The sequence below is a fragment of the Xiphophorus maculatus genome, chromosome 12 (genome assembly GCF_002775205.1).
Source record: "Xiphophorus maculatus strain JP 163 A chromosome 12, X_maculatus-5.0-male, whole genome shotgun sequence".
Classification (NCBI taxonomy): Eukaryota; Metazoa; Chordata; class Actinopteri; order Cyprinodontiformes; family Poeciliidae; genus Xiphophorus; species Xiphophorus maculatus.
Window position 1 is genome coordinate 20,620,851 of NC_036454.1, and position 24,300 is coordinate 20,645,150.

Below are 24,300 nucleotides of genomic sequence, written 5' to 3' on the forward strand. Positions count from 1 at the left end.
GTGCCATGCTGTGGGGACACTTTTCATCAGCAGGAAAAGGGAAGCCAATCAGCCTTAATGGGAAGACGGATTTACATAAATAAAGGGTGATCCTAAACAAAAAAGAGGCAGCAAAATACTTCAGACTGGGGTAGAGGTTTACCTGTGTAACAATGCATCATTTTCTTTCCACTTCATAAATATGTGCTCAACAAAATATATTGAAGCTTGTGGTTTGAATGGTACAAAAGGTGAAAAAGTTTAATAGGGGTGTGAATACCTTTGCAAGTGACTGTGCATTTAAAGTAAATTCTTGGACTGTATCATATATAAATATATACTATATCACACGCAGCAAAACTGATTTTTATTATGACTAAGAACATTTGATATAAATGATCACGACCTTCCACCCTAAAGCTTCAAAGCCACAATTAGTTCAATGCCTGTTTTGAAACTTTGTTTACTGGCCATCTTCACATTTCGTCTTCAGTAGTAATTCTAGCTGACCCAGTCATCTCTTGGACCTCTCTTAACATGTTATTTTAAAATGATGCAATGCAGAAAATGTGGCCAGGCAGAATTTCCTCTGGGTTAAAGTGTAGAATATAAATTATGCCAAACCAGAGGGACACGAAAGACACTCCCATTCATAAGAAAAAGGAAATCAGTGCCATTTTTTTTAGCTAGCTTATTTAGTTTAAAATCACCACGAGGAATGGACATCCAAATTGTAATGTTGATTTTTCTGGCATCCAACATAGTAATATGTACTGTCAGCAGTGATGTTGTGTAATACTCCTCCCTCGCAACGAAGCCTTCCTGGACCTCCTGACACAGACCCTCTTTCAGGCCCTGGCCTTGCTCCGGCCCAAAGGAGTTTCATCAGCCATGACTTGACAGAGACGACCACTCGTAACTGAACTGAGTTTTCTTATCTACCAGTTCTGGTCTGTCCTGTCCTTGCTCATATTGCGACACCTCTTTATCCACTTCTCTCACCACATAAACCCCTTATGTCTTCACCCACAAGCTGTGAGAACCTGACTTCATCCATTCATAAATTTATGATATATATATTCAAGTGTTTGTCGAGTAGTCTAGCAATAAGGAGATTTATTCACCTATTGGAATTTGCAACAATCCCATTTACATTTTGATTGTCTTTATCCTGGGGACATTTGGAACTTACATGTATGAAGTGCCAAACATACACAAAAGTATCTCAAGGCTATCTCCTACAACAACTAGGATGTCAGTCATTTTGAATTGAGCTGAAGACCAAAACCTTTACAATCATGACTTTTTGACCTCCTGTCAATTTTAATATTTGGCTTCCATGTTCCTCACTATATTCATTAGATTTGGGGGGTTTAAAGTTATCAAAAGCATCAGGTTTTGGCAGACTGTGCTTGCCTAATGTCAAATTCTGAAATCTCAACATCCATCCATTACCTAAACATGGGCAATGTTTAGATAATGGGGCCATGGGGCCTGGTGCCTGTGTCCAGAGATTGTTGAGCGAGAGACAGAGTACGCCTTGGACAGGTTGCCAGTCCATCACAGAAAATCTCAACATAAAAGACACATTTTTTACAGCTCACAGAACGTCAGAGTCACATCAAACTTTCCAATAATTATTCAGATTGAATCCCCAACAAAACTAAATTTACATTCTGACATCACCTAGAATGTTACATATATTATGAATGTACGGGGGCATGGTAAAATGTATCTACAGCGCCACCTTTAAGAAGCATTCAGTTCTCTTGCTGCTTTGACTGATGTAAATTACATTTGGATCACATGTATATTCCTAGAATCAACAAAAAAGTCAAAGTCCAACCAAACCTTACAGGAGGTCAGCCATTTTGGATCAAAGCTTTAATTTTCTTCACACTTGAGACTTGAGATTAACTCTGCTTAGAACCTTAAAAAGTTTTTTTAAAGGCATTGATGACTAATGTGATGAAAGGGCTGACTTTAAAGCATGTGAGTGTGGCCACGCTTCGAAATCTGACTTCTAAATATCAAAGACGGAACTGCTATACCTCCCACATACAAAAATCAGATAACCACCAACATTTCTGTTGTCATCAAAGTCCGCTCCTTACAGATCTACAAGATATTTTGGTAATTTTCTGTAACATCATTTAGGTCCTACCTATTAAAAAAGAAAAATCCCTCTTAAAAATTCTTAATCAGGTGAGATTCAAACTAAGCCTGACTAAAAATATTAAATTGAAAACTTATTTTAATCTAACCCAACTATACATCCACATAAATTTATAGGTATAACAGCATAAATTTTCAACCTCAACCCACTAAACTGATAGATTAAATTGTAGATTAATTTTTAAATAGTTTAATTTTATTTTATTCAAACAGAGAAGAAGGATGAGGATGATGCAAGCAACATGTTTGGTATATATTTTTTATATTTACAGTCATGTCCGATCTGGAAATTTCTCCCCTACTGTCTGCTTTTCAGTACCACAGCAACCTCGACACTTACTTCCCCTCAGCCAAAACCCCTTGGTGTCCCTCTTCCTCTGGTTTTGCCCTCCCTCCCTTCTTTCTCTTCTCCACAGCTTGGTTTCTGTTTTATTTGTTTCTCTCCTCCTCTCTTAGCACCCTACCCCTGAGTTCTTTCGACAAACTTGACCAGCTTTCTGTTCTTTCCATACACATCTTCTGCTCGCTGACATCTCGTTTAAGAAAGAAGCAGCCAGTGAGAAACAAACTCTCTTTGCCAGCACTTCTTTTTCTCTTTCTTGTTATTCTTTGCCCCCTCTCTCCCTTTCCTCCTTTCAGTCCTTGCTAAACAGGACAAACATCATGTGGTTCGGGGGAGAAAGGAGGACACTTGTGAGCGATGACTATGAGTCTCTGTTAGATACTTTTTGGTCTTCAGCAAACACTGGCCTCTGCAGAACTCTGCATGCATCTAAGAGTCTATTTTTCAGAATGCAACTTTAATAATTACAACTCACCACTGCTGCAAATCCGTATTTATAAGGATAAGCAACGCAGAACTGAAAAATCGATTTGAGGCAAGCACTAAAAGACACACTGCATGTGTGCGGGACATTGATCAGCTCTCACAAAGACTCTTCTTCTTATTTGGCTCCCAGCTGTGTGTACTTGGCTCACTAGACGGCTATCAAGCAGCCAGAAATGTTTGGTGTGTAACCCCAACTGGAAAGCCCCACTCATACCCACCCAGCCACATATACATGCATGCACAGAGGCAGAGGCGCTTCAGAAACAACATATTACTCTGAGTAAGGGGCAGACAGAGGGACGGGCCCAAAGAAAGAATGGTTTAAATTCCACAGTTGATAGAAAAACACTGAAGAGTGGGCCGGAACGGAGGAACTGATGTCAGCTCTCTCGAACCATCCCCACACCCACTCCATTTTCGGGGCTTTGCGGGGTAGGAATGATAAGGACAAAGAGAGGAGAGGAAAAAATCCAGGAAATGTCATGCAGGCAGCGGGGATATATGTGTTTTGGCTGTTGTCACAGATACAGAGTTTCCTTCCAGGATTGGGCCAAAAATTGCAGCAATCCAAACTGCAGAGAGTGATTTCAGGCTGAACTCACTAATGCGTGGTGCAGGTGGAGGAGGGATTTAACTTTGTGTTTAATTAAGCTGACAAACTAGTTGTTTTGCAAAATACGAACCAAAAAGGATTTTTTTTTAAAATTGAAGACAAAACACACTTTTGAGGGCTACTTTATAAATCTCATTAGCTTTACATGATACGTTTTAGAGTAAAATTATTAGACAAAAGAAAACTGAGCTATGCTGACATCGACGTTGCATTCATTCTGCAAATTCTTTATCACTCCACAATTTTTCTCAGAAATCTCTTTCAGGCTAAAAATAAATGTTTTAATTCAAGAACCAAGCCTGAAACTATGGAGGGCAAAAAGTGTCACCTAAGTCAGTTTTATTGACAGCTTCCAACTCATGTGTCACATCAAACCCTTCTTATCAGGCAGGTTCAAACTAGCACAATGCACATACCGCTAACCCGTGGACAATATTTATCTTTACTTCCTCCTCAATACAAGACAAACCACTAGTAGGTCTTCAACATACGAGCTCAAATTCTAGACAGACGCTTTGCTATTTCTTTCATGTGAGCATGTTGTCAAAGTCTGAATATATTTTTCACTGTGTCTCTCATAGGGGGCGATAATGGTTCGTTTACATACTGTGCATTCAGTGGAGCAGAAAAAGAAAAAGAATTGAAAGATAAAGCCAATCTCCCCACATTATGTTGGTGAAAAACAACCATTTTTGTCTTTGTTTAGCTACCCAGCTAAACAAAGACAGTCTGTCCATGTTGGACAGGCTGTTTTCATTAACATCTGTGGACAGATGCCTTATTTTCACTGTCTGCATGCACAACAGCATGAACACAAAAATCTGGAATGTGCATCGGCACCCATCAGGAAATCTAGCGGACCCAAGGGTCCAGGGTAGGGATGTCCAAGCCATCATGCTCAGACAGACAGTAGAGCAACTGGGACACTGACCTGCCTGGGATAGTGTTTCAGATGTAACATCTTCCCACTTTAGCAACTTTTGTCTGATTATTCAGCTACATTATTCCTGTTATTTTTGGAGGAGGGAGCCAGGGGGGTGTTATTTTTTTTTGTTTTGTTTTGTTTACTTTTTTATATTTTCGTATATTATTAGCATCCCTATGTAACTACAAGTTCAACCACAACTGAAAAAGAAATTCATGTGATAAAAAAAAATGTTATGCCCTTTAAACAGGCATCTTCTTAGTGGATAATCTAGCTGTTTCTATATTGAATAGTGTTATTTATGGATCTATTAGTAATTTTAGTCAATTGACCACACACTTAAAATAAACACTTTGCGAGTCCAGTCTGGACTGCAAAGTGATTGCTTTAAATTGTAGCACGTTTGGTCCTCCATAGGCATTTTTGAAACGTTAAAACTGTCCCTGCTCACACATTCTCCACGTTCACTATCACTTGCATACAGCTTTTATCTTGAATTAATTTCAAGTGACACACCCATGCTATTTTTGCAAACTGCCGTAAAAACAAAACAGAAACTCTTAAGTTAGACCATTAGCAAAACCTTAAAGTGCCTAAGCTTTGCTGGAAAATCGATCATTGTGGAGCAGAACTTTAAAAAGCAGTGGGATTATTATGCAGGTCGAGGTTTGTCGATAAAGTGCAGAGCAGTTGAATAGCCCCAACTGAACCGTTATGCAACCCCCCTCGCCGTCTGTCCACATGCAATCTGCTCTATCCTGCAGATTTTTTTTTTTTAAGAGCACAAAGATTAAATCACAAGTCCTGCATGGTGTCTCCTACCTTTTAACGCATTGGCCTCTGTGTTCAGCTCAGGTCTTGACGTCCGCTCTGAGTTCACACCTCTTCTCTGCTCTGATCTCTCCAGTTTACTCTGAGCAGCGCTCGTCCCTCGCCTCTCCCTATAAAACTGCAACGAACAAACAAACGAGGTCGCTTCAGAACAGTGCTGTCCCGCCTAAGATGACAGCATCTAAAATCAAAACTCACATATTCTAACACTTTAGGCGTTTCTCTTTCTCTCTCTCTCTCTCTCTGGCTTTAGCCCGGACTTGCAAAAAGTCTTCAAATTATCGGTTCAGCTTCGTGGCGGGTTAAGATCTGCCAGCGCTGACAGGAGAAAAATATCCCCGACTTCTGTAGTCGAGAGACGCCAGGAGGAGGGTAATTACACGAATACTGCTGCATATTGCAAAACCCGCAGACGCACTGTTGTTTGCAAACCCCCGACACCCCGCCCCACCGCTATTGTGTGCTCTGTCTGGGTAGACTTGTCCCGCTTGTGGTCCTGATGCGAGTTTGCTCCGCGTCCCTTTGTTGCTCCTGTCACACCTACGAGGAGGGATCACACGGGGTGGAGGGAGACCTCGCGTCGACTTTCTTTTGTCTGCCAGTTTTTACTCCGTAATATTCCTCACCGCATTAGCTGCCTGCAGCATATAGTCCAACCTAAACCTAAACCATCGGTCCGATGTAGACACACACACGGCGGACGGGAGGATTTTACCAACTTGCATCTGATCATCATCGCATCATTTACACTTTCGGGTGTAAAATGGGCACGCATATCAAAGTAAAAACTCGTTGTGCGCTCTGTTTAGGTGCACCCTTTGTTTGTGTCCTCACCAGAATGTCACCCAGAAGTTTGGTCCTGTGGACAGTGGGGTGAAGACGCTGCGCTCTCCACTCCTCTCTGTTTTCCTCCCCTTCGTTGTCTCTTGTGACCGCCGTGGTGGAGGTGCAGCTATGTTTCACTCCGGGACCGTCCTTCACTCGCAGCACGCCATTAGCCTATCAACAAGCGCGGTGACGACAGCCTCATTATGGACACTCTTGCCACACCCATCCATTCATAAAGTGGAGCCAGTCTCTCCGAGCCGGGATGGGGTGCGCAGACGTGAGGCAGTTCAATTTCCACCGAGTTCCTGTGGAAGCTGGTGATGAGGACGGAGCACCATGTAGTGTTCGATTATTGTGTAACTCTGACGCTCACTGCTGTGTCCATCCATTGACTTTTTGTTGAACCCTGCATGCATTTACAGTTCTGTTTCATATAGACGCGTCTAAAAATATTAGCAACAAAAAAAAGGTAATTTATTCAATAAGTGAAACACTTGTTTTAAATAGATCCATTATAAACACGTCTATGATTAAGTTTATTTAAATAATAATACATTTATACACCAATTGCAATTAACTTAAAGCCTTCACCAATGTTTCGTCATTGCCAAAGCTGATGTAGGACATTTTGACCATGAATATAGATCAGGTTAGTACCGGAGTTTTCACCCTGTGGGAGGTTATTAACTAAAACTATTGTTTAGCAAAGACTTAAAGGAGTCTTAAGTGAAAAATATTAATCCGCAGTCTATCTTCAGCAGTATGTCTAGCTTATGATTTCCAATAGTCATTCAGACTGTTTCTCATATTTCTTTACCCATATGATAGATGCATCAGTTATCGGCTGAAACTCAATCGAATTTGCCAATAGAGAAACATCAAATTATGACTTATTGTCTGCGACTGGCTTTCCTGTTATTTTACAGAGAGCACAATTGGAACTTGCTATCAATAGAGGTCTTAATGCTATGCAGACAGACCTAAACAATAAATACGTGACAAGGGGAAAAAAGAACAGCAACAGCTGCAATATTTAGACATCCGCTGGCAAAGCATCACTGCAAAGTAGAAGCAGAAGCCTGCCATAAACTCCCCTGCTTGCAACAGTACTAGTTACTTCCAGATGTGTAATTCTAGAAGCATTCTTAACATAAATAATTGACTAAGTTTTCTTAAGCCAAATATAGCTTAAGAAAAACATCACTACAACAATTTTCTTTAATGTAGCTTGGGAATCCTAAGATTTCTAATTTACAAACTTTTACTGAGTCCATCAGCAAAATATTAGGAGGAGTAATAAGTACTACACAATCAGAAGCCAGTCCTATTTCATTCTTTTTCTTTTGAATGTATATATACTGCTCAAAAAAATAAAGGTGTATATATATATATATATATATATATATATATATATATATAAACAAACATCTGTCTCTCTGCAATTCCCTATAACCCATTTGCAGCTAAATGATTAAAGCAGTCATTTGGCTTGCCTAGACCAACAAGCCTGGGCAGGAAATGAAACAACCTGCCCAGGCTTGCTTCAGTGTCAGCATGGATGCAGGCTCTAGGCAACCGCCCCAAGCTGTGGCCACCAAGCATGGAATCATCTCACGTACACACGGGCACACACCCACAAGTGGTGAACAAGTAGCGGAATATGCTGTAGTCATGTATCAGTTTAGGATAAGTACTTCAAGCAAAATCATGCTGACAGCTGCAGCTCAAAGGACACATCACTGACAGTGCCATTGTTTGCTTCCGAACATTTGCTATGCTCAGTTTCTCCACTCTTCTTCATTTCACAACATAGGTGCACCCAGCTTTTATCTCAAAGTGTCATCTGCAGCACTTTTCTCTTGCCTGTGGACACGGCAATAGCACTATTGATAGAGCCGCATGGTGACAATAGCTTTACAATGAGGGATCCACGTGGTTCAGCCCTCACTCTTTCTCTTTTTCCAAGAGGAGTAAACTGCTGATCCCAGTGGTTATAAAAGGCCCATATCAGCTAAATTTATACAGATAAATATAGCTGGATCTAGGAGTTGCACTTCCAGTTCATCCAAATGTGCAGAAACAAATAATCTGCAGCCAAATCAATCACAGACTGCACAGATAAATCCAATCTTTGACAAGCTCAGATCAATTTTCACTCAGAATATCTGAACCTCCATTGTGGCAAGCCACAATGGCCTTTGACACAGGCCATTAAATGACCACAATGCTGTCTAACTTAGGGTGCTGACACACTACAATGGGTCTCTTTTTTGCCATGGAGCCTCTGTTTTTCTTCTGCCTGATCTCCCAAACAAAGCTGTATTATTGTTGCACCAACTGAGCTTGAACAGTCAGGCACAAAAGAGTCTCTGACCTGATGGTTCAAGCCTTCTTGCCAACTTTACCACCCTCTGGACATTGTGATGACAGTAAACCGACATAAGAGTTGGGTTGTAAATTTTCTCTTATATTTTTATTTGCTAAACAAGAAGAAGCACAATTGTGAAATGTCCACGTGAAGCTTGCTTTAATAACGATAAGAATTCGATGAAAATATGGGATGTTAATATAAAGTTAACTTTCTAAGTGTAGAAATGGCTACACAGTTGGGGAAGTTGATAAAAAAAGAAGAATCTAACTCTCACAGTCAGAGAGCTGTAGCAACAAGTGACATCTTTTTGTCACCAAGTCTTTATTATTACAGTTAGGCACCATGTAGATACCAACTGGTAGAAACACCAGTTAAATTATTCTCTATTTATTTAAATATTGCCATGGTTGTTAAGGGAAAGAGGTTTTGTCTTGTCTGGTCTGACTGGTAGATTTACTTGAGATCAATACAGCTAAGAGATAAGTAAATCCATAGGACAGCTCTGTGGTCCTAATCATACTTTAATGATGTCAGTGAGTAAGGAGTTCCACAGGAGATTGTATATTATCCCAGCAAAAAGTACTTCGAAGAAGTTTTTTCTTCCAATAACTTATCTTCTACTTTCTAGACAGATTGTCTAAATTAAAGAGGTCAAGCATAGCCTAACCTAACCTAACCTGCAAGACTAGTCATTGATAGAGTCCCAACATGCTGCTAAAGAGTGACTAGTGACTAATAGTTTCTCTTTATTACCGTTTACAATGGTGTTTCTGCTTAACAGCTTTAACTGGTATGCACCCAGAAACTGGCAACACCTACGGTAAACGTCTATACAGGAACATCTAGACAGTCCTGAAAATGTTGTCACTCATTTCAGAAGCTGAAAATTATTTATTTTGTACATTCATCATTGCACATAGTGTAAAAAATTGTTAAGCCTTTATTTTTGTACATTTTATATTTATGACTTACAGATAACAAAAACCCAACATTCAGTGTTTCGGGAAATGTAAATATTACATTATGTCAATAAAAAAAATCATATATTAAGTATATTAATTTCTATGCAACCAGTATCTGGTTGGACCTACTTTTGTATGAATTACTTTATCAGTGTGGCATGCCATCTATAATCAGCCTGTGATTCTATGGAGGGACATGCCCAGGTTGCTTCAGGTCATCCACGTTGCCAGGTCTAGTGGGTCTATCCTCCTCTTGACAGTACACCATAGACTCTTCGTGGGGTTCAGGTCAGGAGTGCATGCTGGCCAATACAGCTAACAGTGACACCATGGTGACTAAATCAGCTTTTGGTGCTGTTGCCAGTTTGAGTATGTGCCAAGTCTTGTTGGAATATGAAATCAGTATATTCACAAAGCTTTTCCACAGAAGAAAGAATGAAGAGATTGAAAAGTTTCTTAGTAGATGTCTGCTTTGACTGTGGACTGTGTGAAAAGTCAGCACTAACTTTTAAACCTCACACTGGACTTAAAGCAACATAGATTCTGTCCCTCTCCACTCTCCCTTCAGACTCTGCAACTTGATTTCCAAATGTAAGCTTTCCCTTGTGGTTATCCTGGGAGAGGAATGTAATGGTAAGAAAATTTTGAAATGTTGTGTGGGGACCTTAATTTGAGATTTAAGTTGGCTTTTAGAATTGTGGGTTGTTTTTTTTGTTTGTTTTTTTAAAGATTCTTATAGACAGCTTTGGATCACCAGGCATAAATACCAGTGATGTTTAGAATGCTTCTGATAAAGTTGATCTATTATCAATGTTTGATATAAAGTAAAATTATATGTCTGAGAGGAATAAAGATGCAGCGTGGCTTCAGTTCCCTGTTTCTCTTGACTCCACAACAAGCATGCATATGGGTCAGAGTTTGACAAAGTTTTCTCTTTGTCCTTTTTGTCCTTAGTCCAAGTAAGACGGTTGTAGCCAATGAAAATATTTTGTTGGTAAGATGTTTGTCATGTAAATATCTTAACAATACATTTTCTACGCAAGGGTGCGGTAAAACGCACAGATAGGCACTGAGATAATTGTTTTTAAAAAGGGAGAACGCTTACTTGTCCTAAATTGAATGCCCATGCATATATGAAAACTTTGTTTATGTTTGTTTAATTTTAGACTATAGATACTAGAATTTATGCAATTCACTTTGATGACTGAGGGGCCAGGTGACAATTTGTCAAAATGGACAAAGATCAAAGAAATTGTCATATAAGCCCTTCCAAGAGCTAATCCCTTAATCTCTCCAAGCATCCATAGACTCAATCAAGGGGTGCTATGCAGACTGTGGCCAGTTGGGCTCTTTGGCCCTCTGGCCCACTATCAGGACTCCCTGTGGCTCCCCGGGGGGGCTCTTAGGTGCTATGAATAGACACGGGCGTGTGCTCCATGCTGTTGGCTGGGCTTTGGCACACAGGCCTCATGTCAGCACGGATGCCACGTAATACTCCCGAGCGGCGTCACTTCACCAACTGCACATTTGGGTCGCCATGGAAACACAGCTACCTCTGCCCTGCCATCTTTTGGCCGCATTTTCCGGACAAACTCTGATGTGTTTCTCAACTTCTTCCAGTCCTTCTTTCCTCATCTCTCTATGTGACTCCTGTTTACGCAACTTATGACGCTGAGCAGGGAACGGGAGGTTTGGAACTTGATCCAGAGGGCTTCCAGTTCCTTGGTTTTACACTAATGACTAGGTTGTTCTTCTCTTTCTTATGAACGACATAAGGAGTACAATTAAGATGCACTTAGACGGTATCAAAGCTCTGTATATGCTCATTTGTATATGCTGAAAAGGAATGTATCTCACATACGACATCTGTTCAACACTTTGGTTACGTCAAAGTGCTTATAAATAAAACAGTCCGGCTATGCTCATATTGTTTTGGTTTTTTTTCACTGTACGTGACAAAAACAGCAACCTCTTTGGGTCATCCTGGTACATGGGGACCTCCGTGTCACTGTTCTCTTTGACTTTTGCTAATAGCTAGACTTCTTTCTCTTTTTTCCTCAGTACATTCAAGCAGACATGCAGTCAGAGAGTGACCATCCTTAATGGACGGGTGTGTGGGTCACAGCATTTTTCTCTGACAGCGCATAGTTTTCTCAGGACAAATGAACGGATCGCTGTGTTTGTACTTTCGCTCCATTTCCCAGTTTGTGTTTAATCACATATCATTTACTGTGTCCTGGCTGACAGTCCAGCTGGCAGGGACATGTCTTAAGTTAATAAACAAGACTAAAGACAGGAGATTCACAGCAGCTGCTTCCTCTGCCTAATTGTCTGTTGTTGTTGTTTTACATTTAAAATGTCCTCTGATATTTTAAACAGAACCTGTTTTCTGAGTTTCACATTTTTACACAACTATATAAAACTTGGTTAGTCTTAAGAGTTTTGAAATGTTTTCTGATCCTCCTAGTACAAGAAGCTTTGATCTTTCTTTTAAAATACAGTTTTACTGAACTGTGGTTGCCTCTGACATAAACCAGGCATTTTCATACAAATGACTGTCATTTAGTAAATATTTTGTCTTTTGAAACAGTCCTCAGGAAATTCAAGGAACAGTTGTGTTTCCGTTGCACTCATGTGATCCTGTCGTGTCTTTCAGTAATTTATTGTTTGCGTCAACAAGCGATCGAACTGGTATGCCTCGTAAAATGGCCAGCTGGAGTTGTCCTCAGCATGACTTTGGCTCAAAAATGTTCTTTAGAGACCAAACCTTGCCAGGTTTAAAACATGACACTGACTTCTGTAAGGTTAATTTTCAGTTTGCTCTACACTTAGCTCTTTCTGACCCAATCCACATACCATGGCATGACAAAGGTCTTTTTTTTTTATATGCGCTGACATTTTGCTGCCCGATGGTCTCAGGTTGATACTGTGAAGGTATTATATGCTCACTCAACAGGTAACATGCACATAAACGCAGCAATCAGAAGAAATTTGCATACTGCTGTAGCAACAGTTTTCTCTAGCATGTACAAATGCAAGAAAAACACAGGCTGGCGTTTGACAGAAATGTTTTTGTGCTTTGAAATCATGTTGTGCCCTGAAGATGCCCATTCATCTCTTTCATATTAGCTAAATTAGCAGTCTCACTGACAGAGCACAGTGATAAGGCTTGCAGGATATTGCTGTTATTATTGTTCTGACTCCATTTTGATACTCACTGACTGTCTCATCCCAACAGATGCGTTAACGAGAAAAAGAGAATAAACAATAGATCTTTCATCTGAGAAAAAGCTTTATAAATATTACAACACTTGAACGGAAGAATAACAGTGAAAATGTTTTTGGTTTATTTTTTTCTTTGCATAATTAAAGGTTTTACTTACAAAAGTTTGAAAAGATATGAGGGAATTGATTGATGTTGTGTATTAATCTCATATATGATTTATTTAATTCAGTTATAAAACAAAAAACTAATTTTCTTAAATGTACTTCTAGGAAAGTATATGAGCACAATATCAGATACTAACAGGGGCGGCATTGGATTCATCTAGATCTGAGATGCCGACTATTTGGAAATCGGTCAGGAAAATTAATCCATCACCATGTGTTTTGTGTCATCTGTACTTACTGGACACACAAAAAGAAACCCACACTCCACCATCAGTGCATCAACATCAGTCAAATCAAACAGTGTCCTGTGCTAGGCAACCATGCCTTTCCAGGGCAGATGGCAATGTCTGATCATGTTTATTTTACTTTAATCTAATGCAGTTAAGTCTCATTGCCTATCCATGCTGTCTAAATGATGATGCTGGGCTTATGCGAGGTATGTGTGGATCTATGTGTGTGTGTGTGTATGTGTGTTGGGGAGTAGGTGGTTATGTGGAAAGGTCTTGACAGACCTATCAATCATAGCTGCATATTGTTCAGTCAGTTTATTGTGTACTCTATGTTCATTATTTTTTCATGTATTTAAAATGACTGCTCTTTGTATTCATTACCTCCTGAAACCTCGTCTTGCCACAGATAGCAACTTGCAGAAGAATGCATACCCCGTTTGCCATGTAATAATCACAAATATCAATAAGATATATTGGGATTGTATTACACAGAATAAGATATTTGTGAAGTGGATGAAAAATAACACATTGTCTTCAGCATAGTGTGCTACTTTCCTTTAGAATAACTAAAAATCTAAAAGGTTTGGGTATAAATTCACATTTTTGCTACACTTTGCTTTGATAGCTATAATTTAAAACTTCTAACGTCAATTTCTTAGTAAAAAATAATCCATAGAGGTGAACCCATTTCATATGTTTCATTTGTCTCTGGATTTGGAGTATTTTCAATTTTCATTTATTTTGTTTAGGGGATACTTGCAGAACAAAAACTGGTAAACCCACTTCTTCAGATTAAAAAATTTTAAATATTTAAATAATTCATTATTTCTGAAACAATAAGACTTATGGAAACTACAGTACCTGATGTGCTCCATGTTACCAAAGTCATTAAATGAAAAGTGTGACATATCAAAACTCTGTAAGTACTGTAACAAGTAACAAACAAATTATAGATTGAGAAATAAAACCTCACACAGGCTTGACAGGATAGAATGGGACACATGGATGTGGCTTTCAGTGACACATCCTTGGGACGTAGGTGGTGCAGCAGTACAGGTAACAGCAGCTCCACTATAATCCAGCCTATTGCAGTACAACAAAACCACTCGGTTGCACCTCATCTCCACCCATTTTTGTAAATAGTTTACATTTGTGAGAACTCAAACTGGGTCTCTCAAGTCATTCCACGTCCCAGTAATTGTAAACCCACAGATGGAATCATGTTTCATCTGTGGGTTGTTTACATGATCTTATGTTCATACTTTTCAATCTTCTTAGAATGTGGTGTATTTCCTGTTGGACAATTTCTACATCACTGAAAACATTTAAAATTACTGTAGCTTACCCTATTTATTACATAATAACTGAACCTGACAAGTAATAGTTTTTCTCAGGTTCTTTGTTGAAGTACTTTTACGTAGGTCTACAAAGTGCATCAGTACTATCAGAAACAAAACAGAGAAAAGGTTGAGTGATTTCTTAAATAATCTTCAGTTAATGTAAACTGTGAAGGTGCTGGCTCTAAAAATAATCTGAAAGTAGTACAAAAAAGAATGTAGCAAAGAATACAGTATAAGAAGAAAATATTAGAAGGTTACATTGTCTTTTCAATGTTCAGTCATGTAGTCATTTTTGCCTTCTAAAGAGAAACATTCATCGTCCTTGAACTTTCTCAATTTTTTAAAACTATGTATCATTTTCCTTCCACGACACAATTGATTGCCACATTAGTTGGTCCACGACATAAAATCCCAACATTGTAAATAAAATGCAGAAGAACGTTTCACATGACACCGTCATCAGAATACGGAAAGAGCAATTTTTTTCTGTCAGTTTTACATACTTCCCCTTTGGATTTTTGGTGTGTCTCAAATAGAACATCTATTTATGCAAGATATTTTTCAGCCACTCGTTCACCAATTACTTTGTCAGACGGGTGGTGTGTCTGTAACTGCAAGCTGGAGAAGCTTTGGGTTGTTTATCCCACTTGTCGATTTTCTAACCCGACAGGCTTAGAGGCAACGGCCCAGCCAGCTGCAACAAAGCTGAGTAGACAATGGTGTGGTCTTTCTCCACAAGGACAAAAAAACATATACACACACACTTATTATAGGAAAAACATGTCATAGTTAACACATATTAAGACACAAGAAAATGTTGCTACCATACCTGAGAATCTGTGTGATATTAATTGGTCTGGATGGATAAACTTGTTTTCAGATGTGGAATTTAACTCTGCAGTGTAGGTCAAAACTTAGTGACAGTTTGGGAAAGCTCACTGAACAAACTTGTCTAGTTGGATGTTTGCTTTAAAAAAAAAAAAGTAAGAAACTAAGACAACATGCAAACACAGACACCTTAACAAGATGACTAATGTCCAGCTGGTTCCATTGTGTAAAGTTAAATGCCCATTGTGCATAGCAAGATCTTCCCTGGGATTTTTCTTATGGGATGCATAGATTGAACCTTCACAAAAACTTAAAAATGCTTTATTGGGACTTATTTAACCTAGTACATACTTCTGAAATGAAAGAAAAAGAATCCATGGTTTGCAAAAATATTTACAAATAAAAATCTGTGTGGCCTGAAGTTAATTTTATCTCAACCAAGGCAACACTTTTCAGAACCATCAACAACTGCAATTACAGCTGCAAGCTGCAAGGGTGCATTCACGACTGACACATTTTTTTCACTTTAAACAATCCAGAGTTGGATTCCCCTGTTGGTCCGGACCATTTGTGGAGGTGTAAATACATTCAAGTGAATCCTGGTGTGAACCAAGTAAACACTTCTAAACAGACTATGGTGCAGTTTGTTTCTGGTGTGAATGCAGACCAGCCTCGATCAGAACCAGCTAGAGTCTTTTTGGACATCACAAGCCACTTTTGTTCGTGAAGTCCAAAAACCACCTTTTACAGCTTTTCTTCCAGTTTTGCCCTCTATTTAGCTTTATCCATCATTTCATCAACTCTGAGCACTTTTGCTGTCCAAGCTGAAGAAAAACATCCTGAAAGCATGATACCTACACCACCATGTTTTACTGTGGAGCTTGTCTGCTGGTTGTGGTGTCCCCAAGCAGACAATATAAGAATTTTGCTCGTATGCCAAAAAAAACTGGACTTTATTGGTCCTGAGCACATTCTAAGAGAATGTTGATGGTGTTAGTTACTTGGTTGATTCAAAATTGCAGAAGAGAATTGTTATGCATTTCTTTCAATCAGTGCTTTCTTCTTATTGTTCTGTAATAGTCAGATTTTTGGAGTTTACACCAAATAATTGTTCTGTCAAAAGGCTTTCTCAACTGAACTGTAGTTTGCTTCAGTTCCCCGTTCGTAACTGTGGGTCTCTTGAGAGCTTCCCTTATTGATGTCCTTGCATAGCCTTTCAGTGGGGTCTCTTTTTTGCAGTACAAGTTCCATATTCATATTATTGAACAGTGCTCTTTTGTTTTAAACAGCGCTCTTTTGCTTACATTTTCTTCACAACTTTATCCCTGACCTGTCTGCTCCATTCCTAAGTCTTCATGATGCTTGTCGTTCTTTAGTGTTCTCTGTCAAATATATGAAGTCTTTCAAGATTAGTTCTGTATTTGGATCCAAACAAGTCGACTTTATTTACTAATCAAGTTGCTTGCATTACCATTACTATTTATTTGTCAGGAAAAAAAGTCACATGATTCCAATATAATGCAATTAAATTTGTTGTGAGGATATTTCTTAGGTTTCATTTTACGTAATTTGAAACATGAGCATATACAGTTAACAAAGTTTCACAAAAAACATCTGAGAACAGTTTGCATTGAGGTTTGATCTTCCCACTATTGTGTGCTCAGCTGTGTCAAACACCTAAGAGCCAGCTATTGACAACTTCTGTGGCAGTGCCTAGCATGAGTGGCCCTGAGGCTGTGTATCGGACCAGATCGAGTCACATAGCACTGTTGACACAGTTAACGAGGGTTACAGGACTGCTGTTGTCTATGTTCTCGATCTGAGAAACTTAGTTCTAATTTCTTGCCATTCCAACGTGTCTTCGCATATGCTTCAGGACAGTTATCTTAGTTATTTGCTTCCTGTTATTTATTTTATTTTTACCTATTTTTGTGCCACTCTCCGCTGTTCCAGTTAGTTATGTAATATCAGTGTCAATCCGATTGGGACCAGCATATTGACACTTTCGTCCTCTCCAGTCAGCCTGACACATTACAAACTCAAAATTATTGACTCCATAAAAGGCATGTGTGTCAATGTCGCAGTGGTTAATGTTTGCATTTGGCCTGGACAAATCGTTAGCATGACCGTCACTTGGCACCTATAAAATGTAGGTTACATAACTTGCCATGTGTGTGGGTTCAAAACAGCCCCGTCAGCTGATGTTTTGTGTCCAGTGTTGACTGCAAACCAGAAAAAGACTAGAACTCTGGCATTTAATGCGTACTCAACAGGACACTTACCTGACCTGATTCTTATCTTGTCTCAACGAGACGAGATGGTGATGCCTGGTTACCTGATGAAGCACTGTGATGACAGCAAAGCCAATCCTTATCAAAGGTTACAGAAGTATTTTCTCCCATATTATTCTCTTTTACTAGCAATCCAGCAGTTCAATATTCTCACTTCACAACCATGTGTGTCCTGGTAAAGTGGCTCACTTCCTATTAGACTGTCCTGGCAATCCGGGCAATGTCTGAGCCAACATGGCATCATTTATATGTCTGTCACTCAATTTTAAGATATGGACTGATATCTAGTAAGGAATGAGACAGAGGTCTAGTGGGCATTAAAAGCACCATCCAGGATGAATCAACAAAGATTTTAGAACACATCACCAAGATGACTCCCAGTGATGATTTGCTAAGTGAATGTCTCAGGCAGCAGGAATCCAATTTAGGACAACAGGGAACCATCTTGGAAAGACAAGCCCTACATGGTGCATACTAATGACAAGTTAAGATGTGGCTGATATCAACGGAGTTTTATCAACGGCTTGAGTGGGGCTTGCTTGAAGGACAATACAGAAGCACCAATTATGGCGTAACAGGAACAAGTCTTCAGCACAAGAGCAACAGTTCAGAGTCTACCATGCCAGACAGGATGCAAGCTATGCAAAGATGCCCCTGAAATAGTACAGCACATAAAAACTGGGTCCAAAATACTGTCAGGTAAAGTTCACACGCAAAGAATGCAATAGTGACAGATGTGCCAATCCTAAACAAAAGTACTATGAAGTAGAAACAGGAGAAGCTTGAAAAATACCTAACGGAAAGTCAAGGCCTCAGTACTGCCAGTGGTCATTGGTGATCGTTGAGCTGTAAACCCCAAACATGAGAACTGGGTAGAGCAGATTCTAGGAACAAACTCTAAGATGTTGGCCCATAAAAGTGCAGTCAGCTAAGCTAAGCTAAGACCCTTTGCAGCACCCTCAAGCCCCCAGTCCTGTGGTATAGGACCCAAGCTTAAAGTGGAACTACATGAGTAGAGAGGCCTTTTCTCAGTCATCCAAGAATTCTGAATGAAAAATCTACAGATATTTGTACTTTGATTATATAACTGATTGAGAGGTATCATTTTCAAACAATGGTCATAAAATTAATGTACCATAATAACAATATTAAACATGGCAGATAATTTATATATTAAACATATTTAAAGATTTTAATATCTTTGGTTCACAAATGAAAGTCCAAAATGAAAAGACAGAGTATGAACCCCCCACCCTTCTTTTGTGATCTGCCCACACTTACTGATGTCTGAAGTGCCTCTATTGAGATCTGCATACATGCAGACTCTACATTAGCCAGCCTCAATGTAGAGTCTCATATGGCTAAAGTAGATTTTTTATGCAACTCTACCGTGCCCTCTAGTGGACTTTGTATGAACTACAAGAACACTGCCCTTCTACGAGTGTTTGTCCCAGAGCTCCATCTACTGCTTACATGCTGAAATAGAGACTAAAGCCAAAACACAAAATCAATCTTCAAGTGTTTAATGTTGCCTTTGTAAACAATAAACAAAACTACACTTATATAACTTTCTACATAAAATAGATGCAAAAAGTTAAGATTCTTTACATTACTTAGTCATTTAAAATCTGCTTTAGATATTTATCAAGGCAAACACAGAAAAAGAAATCACAAAATGCTCCCTTTTGGAAAGCCTATGTTTAATATACACTTTATATAAAAGTACTAATTCACATTCACGCCCCTGGCCTTACACATGACAAAGAACTACGACTGTACATACCGTATGATTTCACTCAGATCATAACCTGTCACTGCAAAAGCATAACCATCTCCATCACAGAATTTAGCACCACAAATTTGTGTATCTGTCACACATTCATTGTGTAAGTGGGCGATCTGCAAAGATGTAAGAAAAACAAAGTTAGGTTCTGGTTCACCAGGATTCGGGAAAAATACAGGAGAATAGATGTATCCAAGTGAACAGTAAATTAAAACAGTTTTTATTTACAGTTCTGTTCAGAAGTTTATATAAGATCTTGAAAATGAGCATAAGCGTCATATTTATGTTGTGCTTTTAATGATCCATCCGCTACATAAAACCTGCAGTGTGTCAGAGGTGAAACTTGTAAGCAAATGTTTGTGGTGTGTGCATGCATATCTGAGCTTGTCTGTCTAAATTGTATCTTGTGTGGATTGAAGCAGATTAAAACCTTTAAAAAAAGAACAGTGAAAATGCAATGTTAAAAAGCCCAAAATTGAAGATGTTAATGCCCATTTTGAATAAATAAAAACCCCACCTAGACATATATTAAAGTAGTAATATGCATACTGATAGTTACCTCTACACTGTTGGTTTCTGGTGTAATAGCCAGGTGCCAAACCCTGACAAAGGAATCCTCAGCAGCAGACAGAAGCTAAACCAAAGACAGAGGATGCTTGAGTAAAGCAGGTGCAATGGCTTCTGAACTTTTACTGCCCTCCATCAATCAAAATCAATAAAATTTTATTTGTATAGCACATTTCAGCAGCAAGGCATTTCAAAGTGCTTTACATCATAAACACAAAAACACAAAGTCATGCAACATAGAATCAACAATCAAAACATTACATTATGTCAAGTGCCATTATTAAATTCGCAATTGATTGCATTTCAAATACAACTCTAAACAGGTGGGTTTTTAGTCGAGATTTAAAGGCACTCAGTGTTCCAGCTGTTTTACAGTTTTCTGGAAGTTTGTTCCAGATTTGTGGTGCATAGATGCTGAAAGCTGCTTCTCCTCCTTGGTTCTGGTTCTGGGGATGCAGAGCAGACCAGAGCCAGAAGACCCCCCACCCCATAACCATGGCACGTTGAAAAAAAGTTTAAAATGAACCGAATTTACAAATAACCAAGTTGTATTTGAATTACTTTTAGTTAGACATGTATTGGAAACAGTCTTCCTTTTAAATAAAGAAAATAAAACCTAAAAATTTTCTAAAAATATTTGTACTCGGCAAGAACGTCAAGTGAGTAAGAATTTGCAATTTAAGCCCTCTAACTCACATTAGCAAAAAGCCATCTACAAATAATAAGAGCTTCTGTGTGATTTGAACTGATTTATTTCTAGCATGCAAAGATTATAATGATTTCTGAGAGCATGAATTTAAAATGATTGACTACAGCAACAGTGTGTAACACCTGTACCAATCATAGCTGAAATATGATCACTTGGATTACCAACAAACTCTAAAGGGCATTTTAACCACTTAAAGATAATTTAATGATGAACTGTCTTTATACTTTTCTTAGTAGCAAGCTGAGACTGGAGATACTTCACTTAACAGAAGCCAGGCAAACTAAATGTTTGAAAAGTTACAAAAGTACAGATAAAGTAGCTCCTTAAGAAAGTGCCACAGCGATCAAGATTTTCTCCAGCTATACGAAGGATAGATTCTAGCAGCACTGCCCCTGGCTGAAAGAAGGCTGCTACACTTTGTGCTTACTTAACAGAAAGATTAATTCAGCTGTTTGATAATGGTTGACAAATGCAGTTATGTAGTGGAAACTACTAATCATAATAATTGCTATTCTTAGCACCACAGTAGCAGCTTAGCTACAATCAGCATCTGGCTCCCAACTGTAGGCTCTATCTCTGCAGAGCCTACAGTTCTGTGTTAAGTTTTCTTTTAAATACTGTAGCACAATGTTCAACAAGTAGAATCTTACACTGACCTGTGGCAAATTTATGCACAAGAGAACATGAACTTTTAAAGGTGTTCATGTTGTTGTTTTGTTTTTACTTCAAGTGTACATCTCATGCGGGATATTTGGTTGATAACAACTTACCAGACCAGAAAAGGGAGCAATGTCCAGAGAGTAGATCCAGCGAGCGTGAGCGTTGACCTCAGCGTGAAGAATTCCCGTCACCGCTTCATAGAGACGAATCTGACCTGTGCCATAGCCCGCCAACACTGTACCTTTCCACAGCTTGACAGATGAGCAAGTTATGCTGAGGGAGGAGTGAAAAACAAAGGACTGATATTATTCAGAAATTAAAAATAAAGCAAGCAGAAAGCAAAAGAAAGCAGACAAGCTAAAATAACTGAAAACCAGAAATAACAAACTACACATCAGTTTTTAAAAAAAGAGAGAAAGAGGGGGGGGAAAAGGCAATGAAAGATAAGTTATAAATTCTTACAGTTGGGTTTTCATTACAAGACTTTAATTTAGCTAACTTTTGTGTAAAAATTTGAATTACAAAAGAATAAAAGCAGTTAGGGTATTACTCCAAACCAGGGATCTTGTTAAGCAGTTGAAATTCCTCTCCAGACTTCCACACACACATGTTCCCGCCGTCATCTGCAGTGACCAGATTAGCTAAGCACTCCTAAATGGATGAAGACAGTAAACGGGACAGATTATCCAATTTGTGCCTTCTTAAATAGTCCACATAGTACTATATAATTATTTTAGGTAATATTACTTGTGGAAACAATCCCTAAATAACACAATTGCAAAGTAAAAAAAATACACAATGTACCTGGCTGCCAGAACACTCTGAAGCAATATCAGTGATGGCTTCTTTGTGCTCTTCCAATACTTCAGACAGGGTAATGTTGCTCCCTTTAGAGGGAATATCAAACACCAGAACTGCCCCCGATGAAACCCCTGGATACCAACATAACCAATTTACATAATTTGGTCATTTGTACTAAAATATATATTTAATTTGTACTCACCAACACATATGTAATTGTCAGAGACTGCTGATATTCCTCGAGCAAACACTGCATGTGCTGGAACAGAATTCAGCCTGGTTAGTACATTTGATCTGAAATAAATGTAGTAGTAAATGTAGCAAGAAAGTCACTGCAAACATGCAGACATGGCCTGCTGGGCAGAGGAATAGAGGATAGTGACTGAATTTTAGACCTTCGTGGACCTTTGCGGAGGTAGACAGGATTGGTGGAGAAGTTCATCTTCACATTTAAGTATCGGCCAATCACAGATCTCCCAAAATTATGAAAATGGGGGACCAAATTGTCAGTGCACTTCCAGGTTTTAGTTGCTTTTGTATTTTGAAAATGCATCAAGTTTGCATGCATTTTCAATAATTAAAATGTGTGCTTGTGTTATATCTGCTTACATATTCACATAGGTTATTGCATTCTTCTCCAGTGCAAATTAACCTCACACAAATGAATGGGTGGATGGGCGAACAGACTGTGTATTATGTAAGTTTTACCTGTAGGTGCTTCCGGCGTGTCCAGAGCATGCCAGTACACCATGATTGAGCCGTCAGATTCATACATCTATACAACAGATATGTTATGGAGAAAATATGCTGTCAAGAGGAAAATGTTTTGAGAAGTATAACTAACATGTCATGCAAAAGAATTTTCTGCCAGTGATGGAGAATAACTTTACCTGGATGCCTTTTTGAGAAGACACCACCAGCAAATCACGAGAGGGTAAAGCGCAGAAAGCAGCCTGTAGTGAGAAAGTTCACTTGATTAAAATTGAAAGGTGTGAGTCACAGTAAATAAGACTTACATTTGCCCTCTCTGTTAATTATTATTATTATACTGCCAAAACAACTTTCTAACTAAACATTACTCACTACAGACTCACAAAGAATGTAGTCTGTAATGAGTGGCTAAGCATCAACAAGTGTCAATGTACCATGCACACAAATGGCAGTAACAAGGGTTAAATAAAATTTTAAGAGAAACAGCTTACCAAATATCACAGCCAATATGTTATGTTAGTCCCAAAAATATTGTTATTCACATCAAATGTGAACTAAGTGGGCTTGGGCTCAGAATGTGATACTAGTACAGGAGCCACTCACATTGAACTGAATATGTGGGTCTTGTGCTGACATAGTTGTTATAAAAATCTTATAAGATCAGATATCATGTGGACAATTTCTGTTGAGTTTAACTTTGCCAGAGATGTGTGTTGACTTGGCAAGCAATGACAAAATGGTTAAGAAAACTGCGCCTTTTATTCTGTTCACACAAACCATGTATGTAACATAAGAAACTGATCACTGTGAGTAAATGGTAAAACAGATATGGAGACACACAGCTGTAGTTGCTCTATGGCCTAACCTGCATGATGAGCGATGTGCTTGTGGCAACATTGGGTTCTTTGGACTGCAGCTGACGGTGGGAGTAGTTGAGGCCGTCCCAGGACGTGCTTACCATGTTCACGACGTTTGCATGGACGACTGTGAAATAGGTAAGGCGCCTCGGAGCGATGCGAAGCACGCTCAGGTTGTTGTACAGCGCCGATGCGCTGTTTTTAAGCTGGATGCTCTTTTCCTTGTGAAACATGGTGCAGTTACTGTAACAAGGTTAAACTGACGCTAACTGACGTTCACTGCAGATAGAAGAAAATGATAAATAATCAGAAGACAATAGGTAGTATAAATTTAGGATACATACACGAAAACTGTTGCTTCTTAGAAGCAAATGTGAATGCTAGGTCTAGCATGCTAATAATGTTAGCAAGGATTGCTATTAGATACTATGAATTAAGACCACAATTGACATTTTTACAAAACGCACTGTTCATACCCTCGTTTCTGATGACCACTCAAATCTTGTCTTTGTATTCAGCTCTCATCATGGAGTATAAAACATTGCATGCAAAAGACAACAGCTTTCAGGCAGGCGACAGGATTACTAATGCGTCCTCCGCAGCCATAGAGACAACGCACT

At 38.9% G+C, this 24,300-nt stretch overlaps 2 protein-coding genes across 3 annotated transcripts in view; both read right to left on the reverse strand.

Annotated features, from left to right (window-relative positions):
* LOC102234696 (rho-related BTB domain-containing protein 2-like) overlaps positions 1-6,318 on the reverse strand; it is a 44,973-nt gene extending 38,655 nt beyond the window's left edge. Inside the window, exons 1-2 of one of the 2 annotated variants that reach the window (XM_023343631.1) lie at positions 6,187-6,318; positions 5,344-5,470 (exon numbers count right to left, since the gene is read on the reverse strand). The gene's annotated coding sequence lies outside the window, so the exon portion shown is untranslated. Of the gene's footprint in view, positions 1-5,343; positions 5,471-5,550; positions 5,803-6,186 lie in introns of those variants that run through there. The other variant, XM_023343632.1, reaches the window with a different exon arrangement.
* A 12,785-nt stretch (positions 6,319-19,103) lies between these two features.
* On the reverse strand, positions 19,104-24,299 carry wdr54 (WD repeat domain 54). The gene is made up of 10 exons (XM_005803504.3): positions 24,157-24,299; positions 23,689-23,959; positions 23,003-23,065; positions 22,821-22,887; positions 22,315-22,371; positions 22,116-22,243; positions 21,862-21,962; positions 21,422-21,584; positions 19,935-20,009; positions 19,104-19,491 (listed from the first exon to the last, which is right to left on the reverse strand). Exons 2-10 carry the CDS (start codon positions 23,911-23,913, stop codon positions 19,360-19,362), a joined length of 1,011 nt encoding a protein of 336 aa, XP_005803561.1. The 5' UTR covers positions 23,914-23,959; positions 24,157-24,299; the 3' UTR covers positions 19,104-19,359.
* Between the last annotated feature and the right edge of the window lies 1 nt (position 24,300).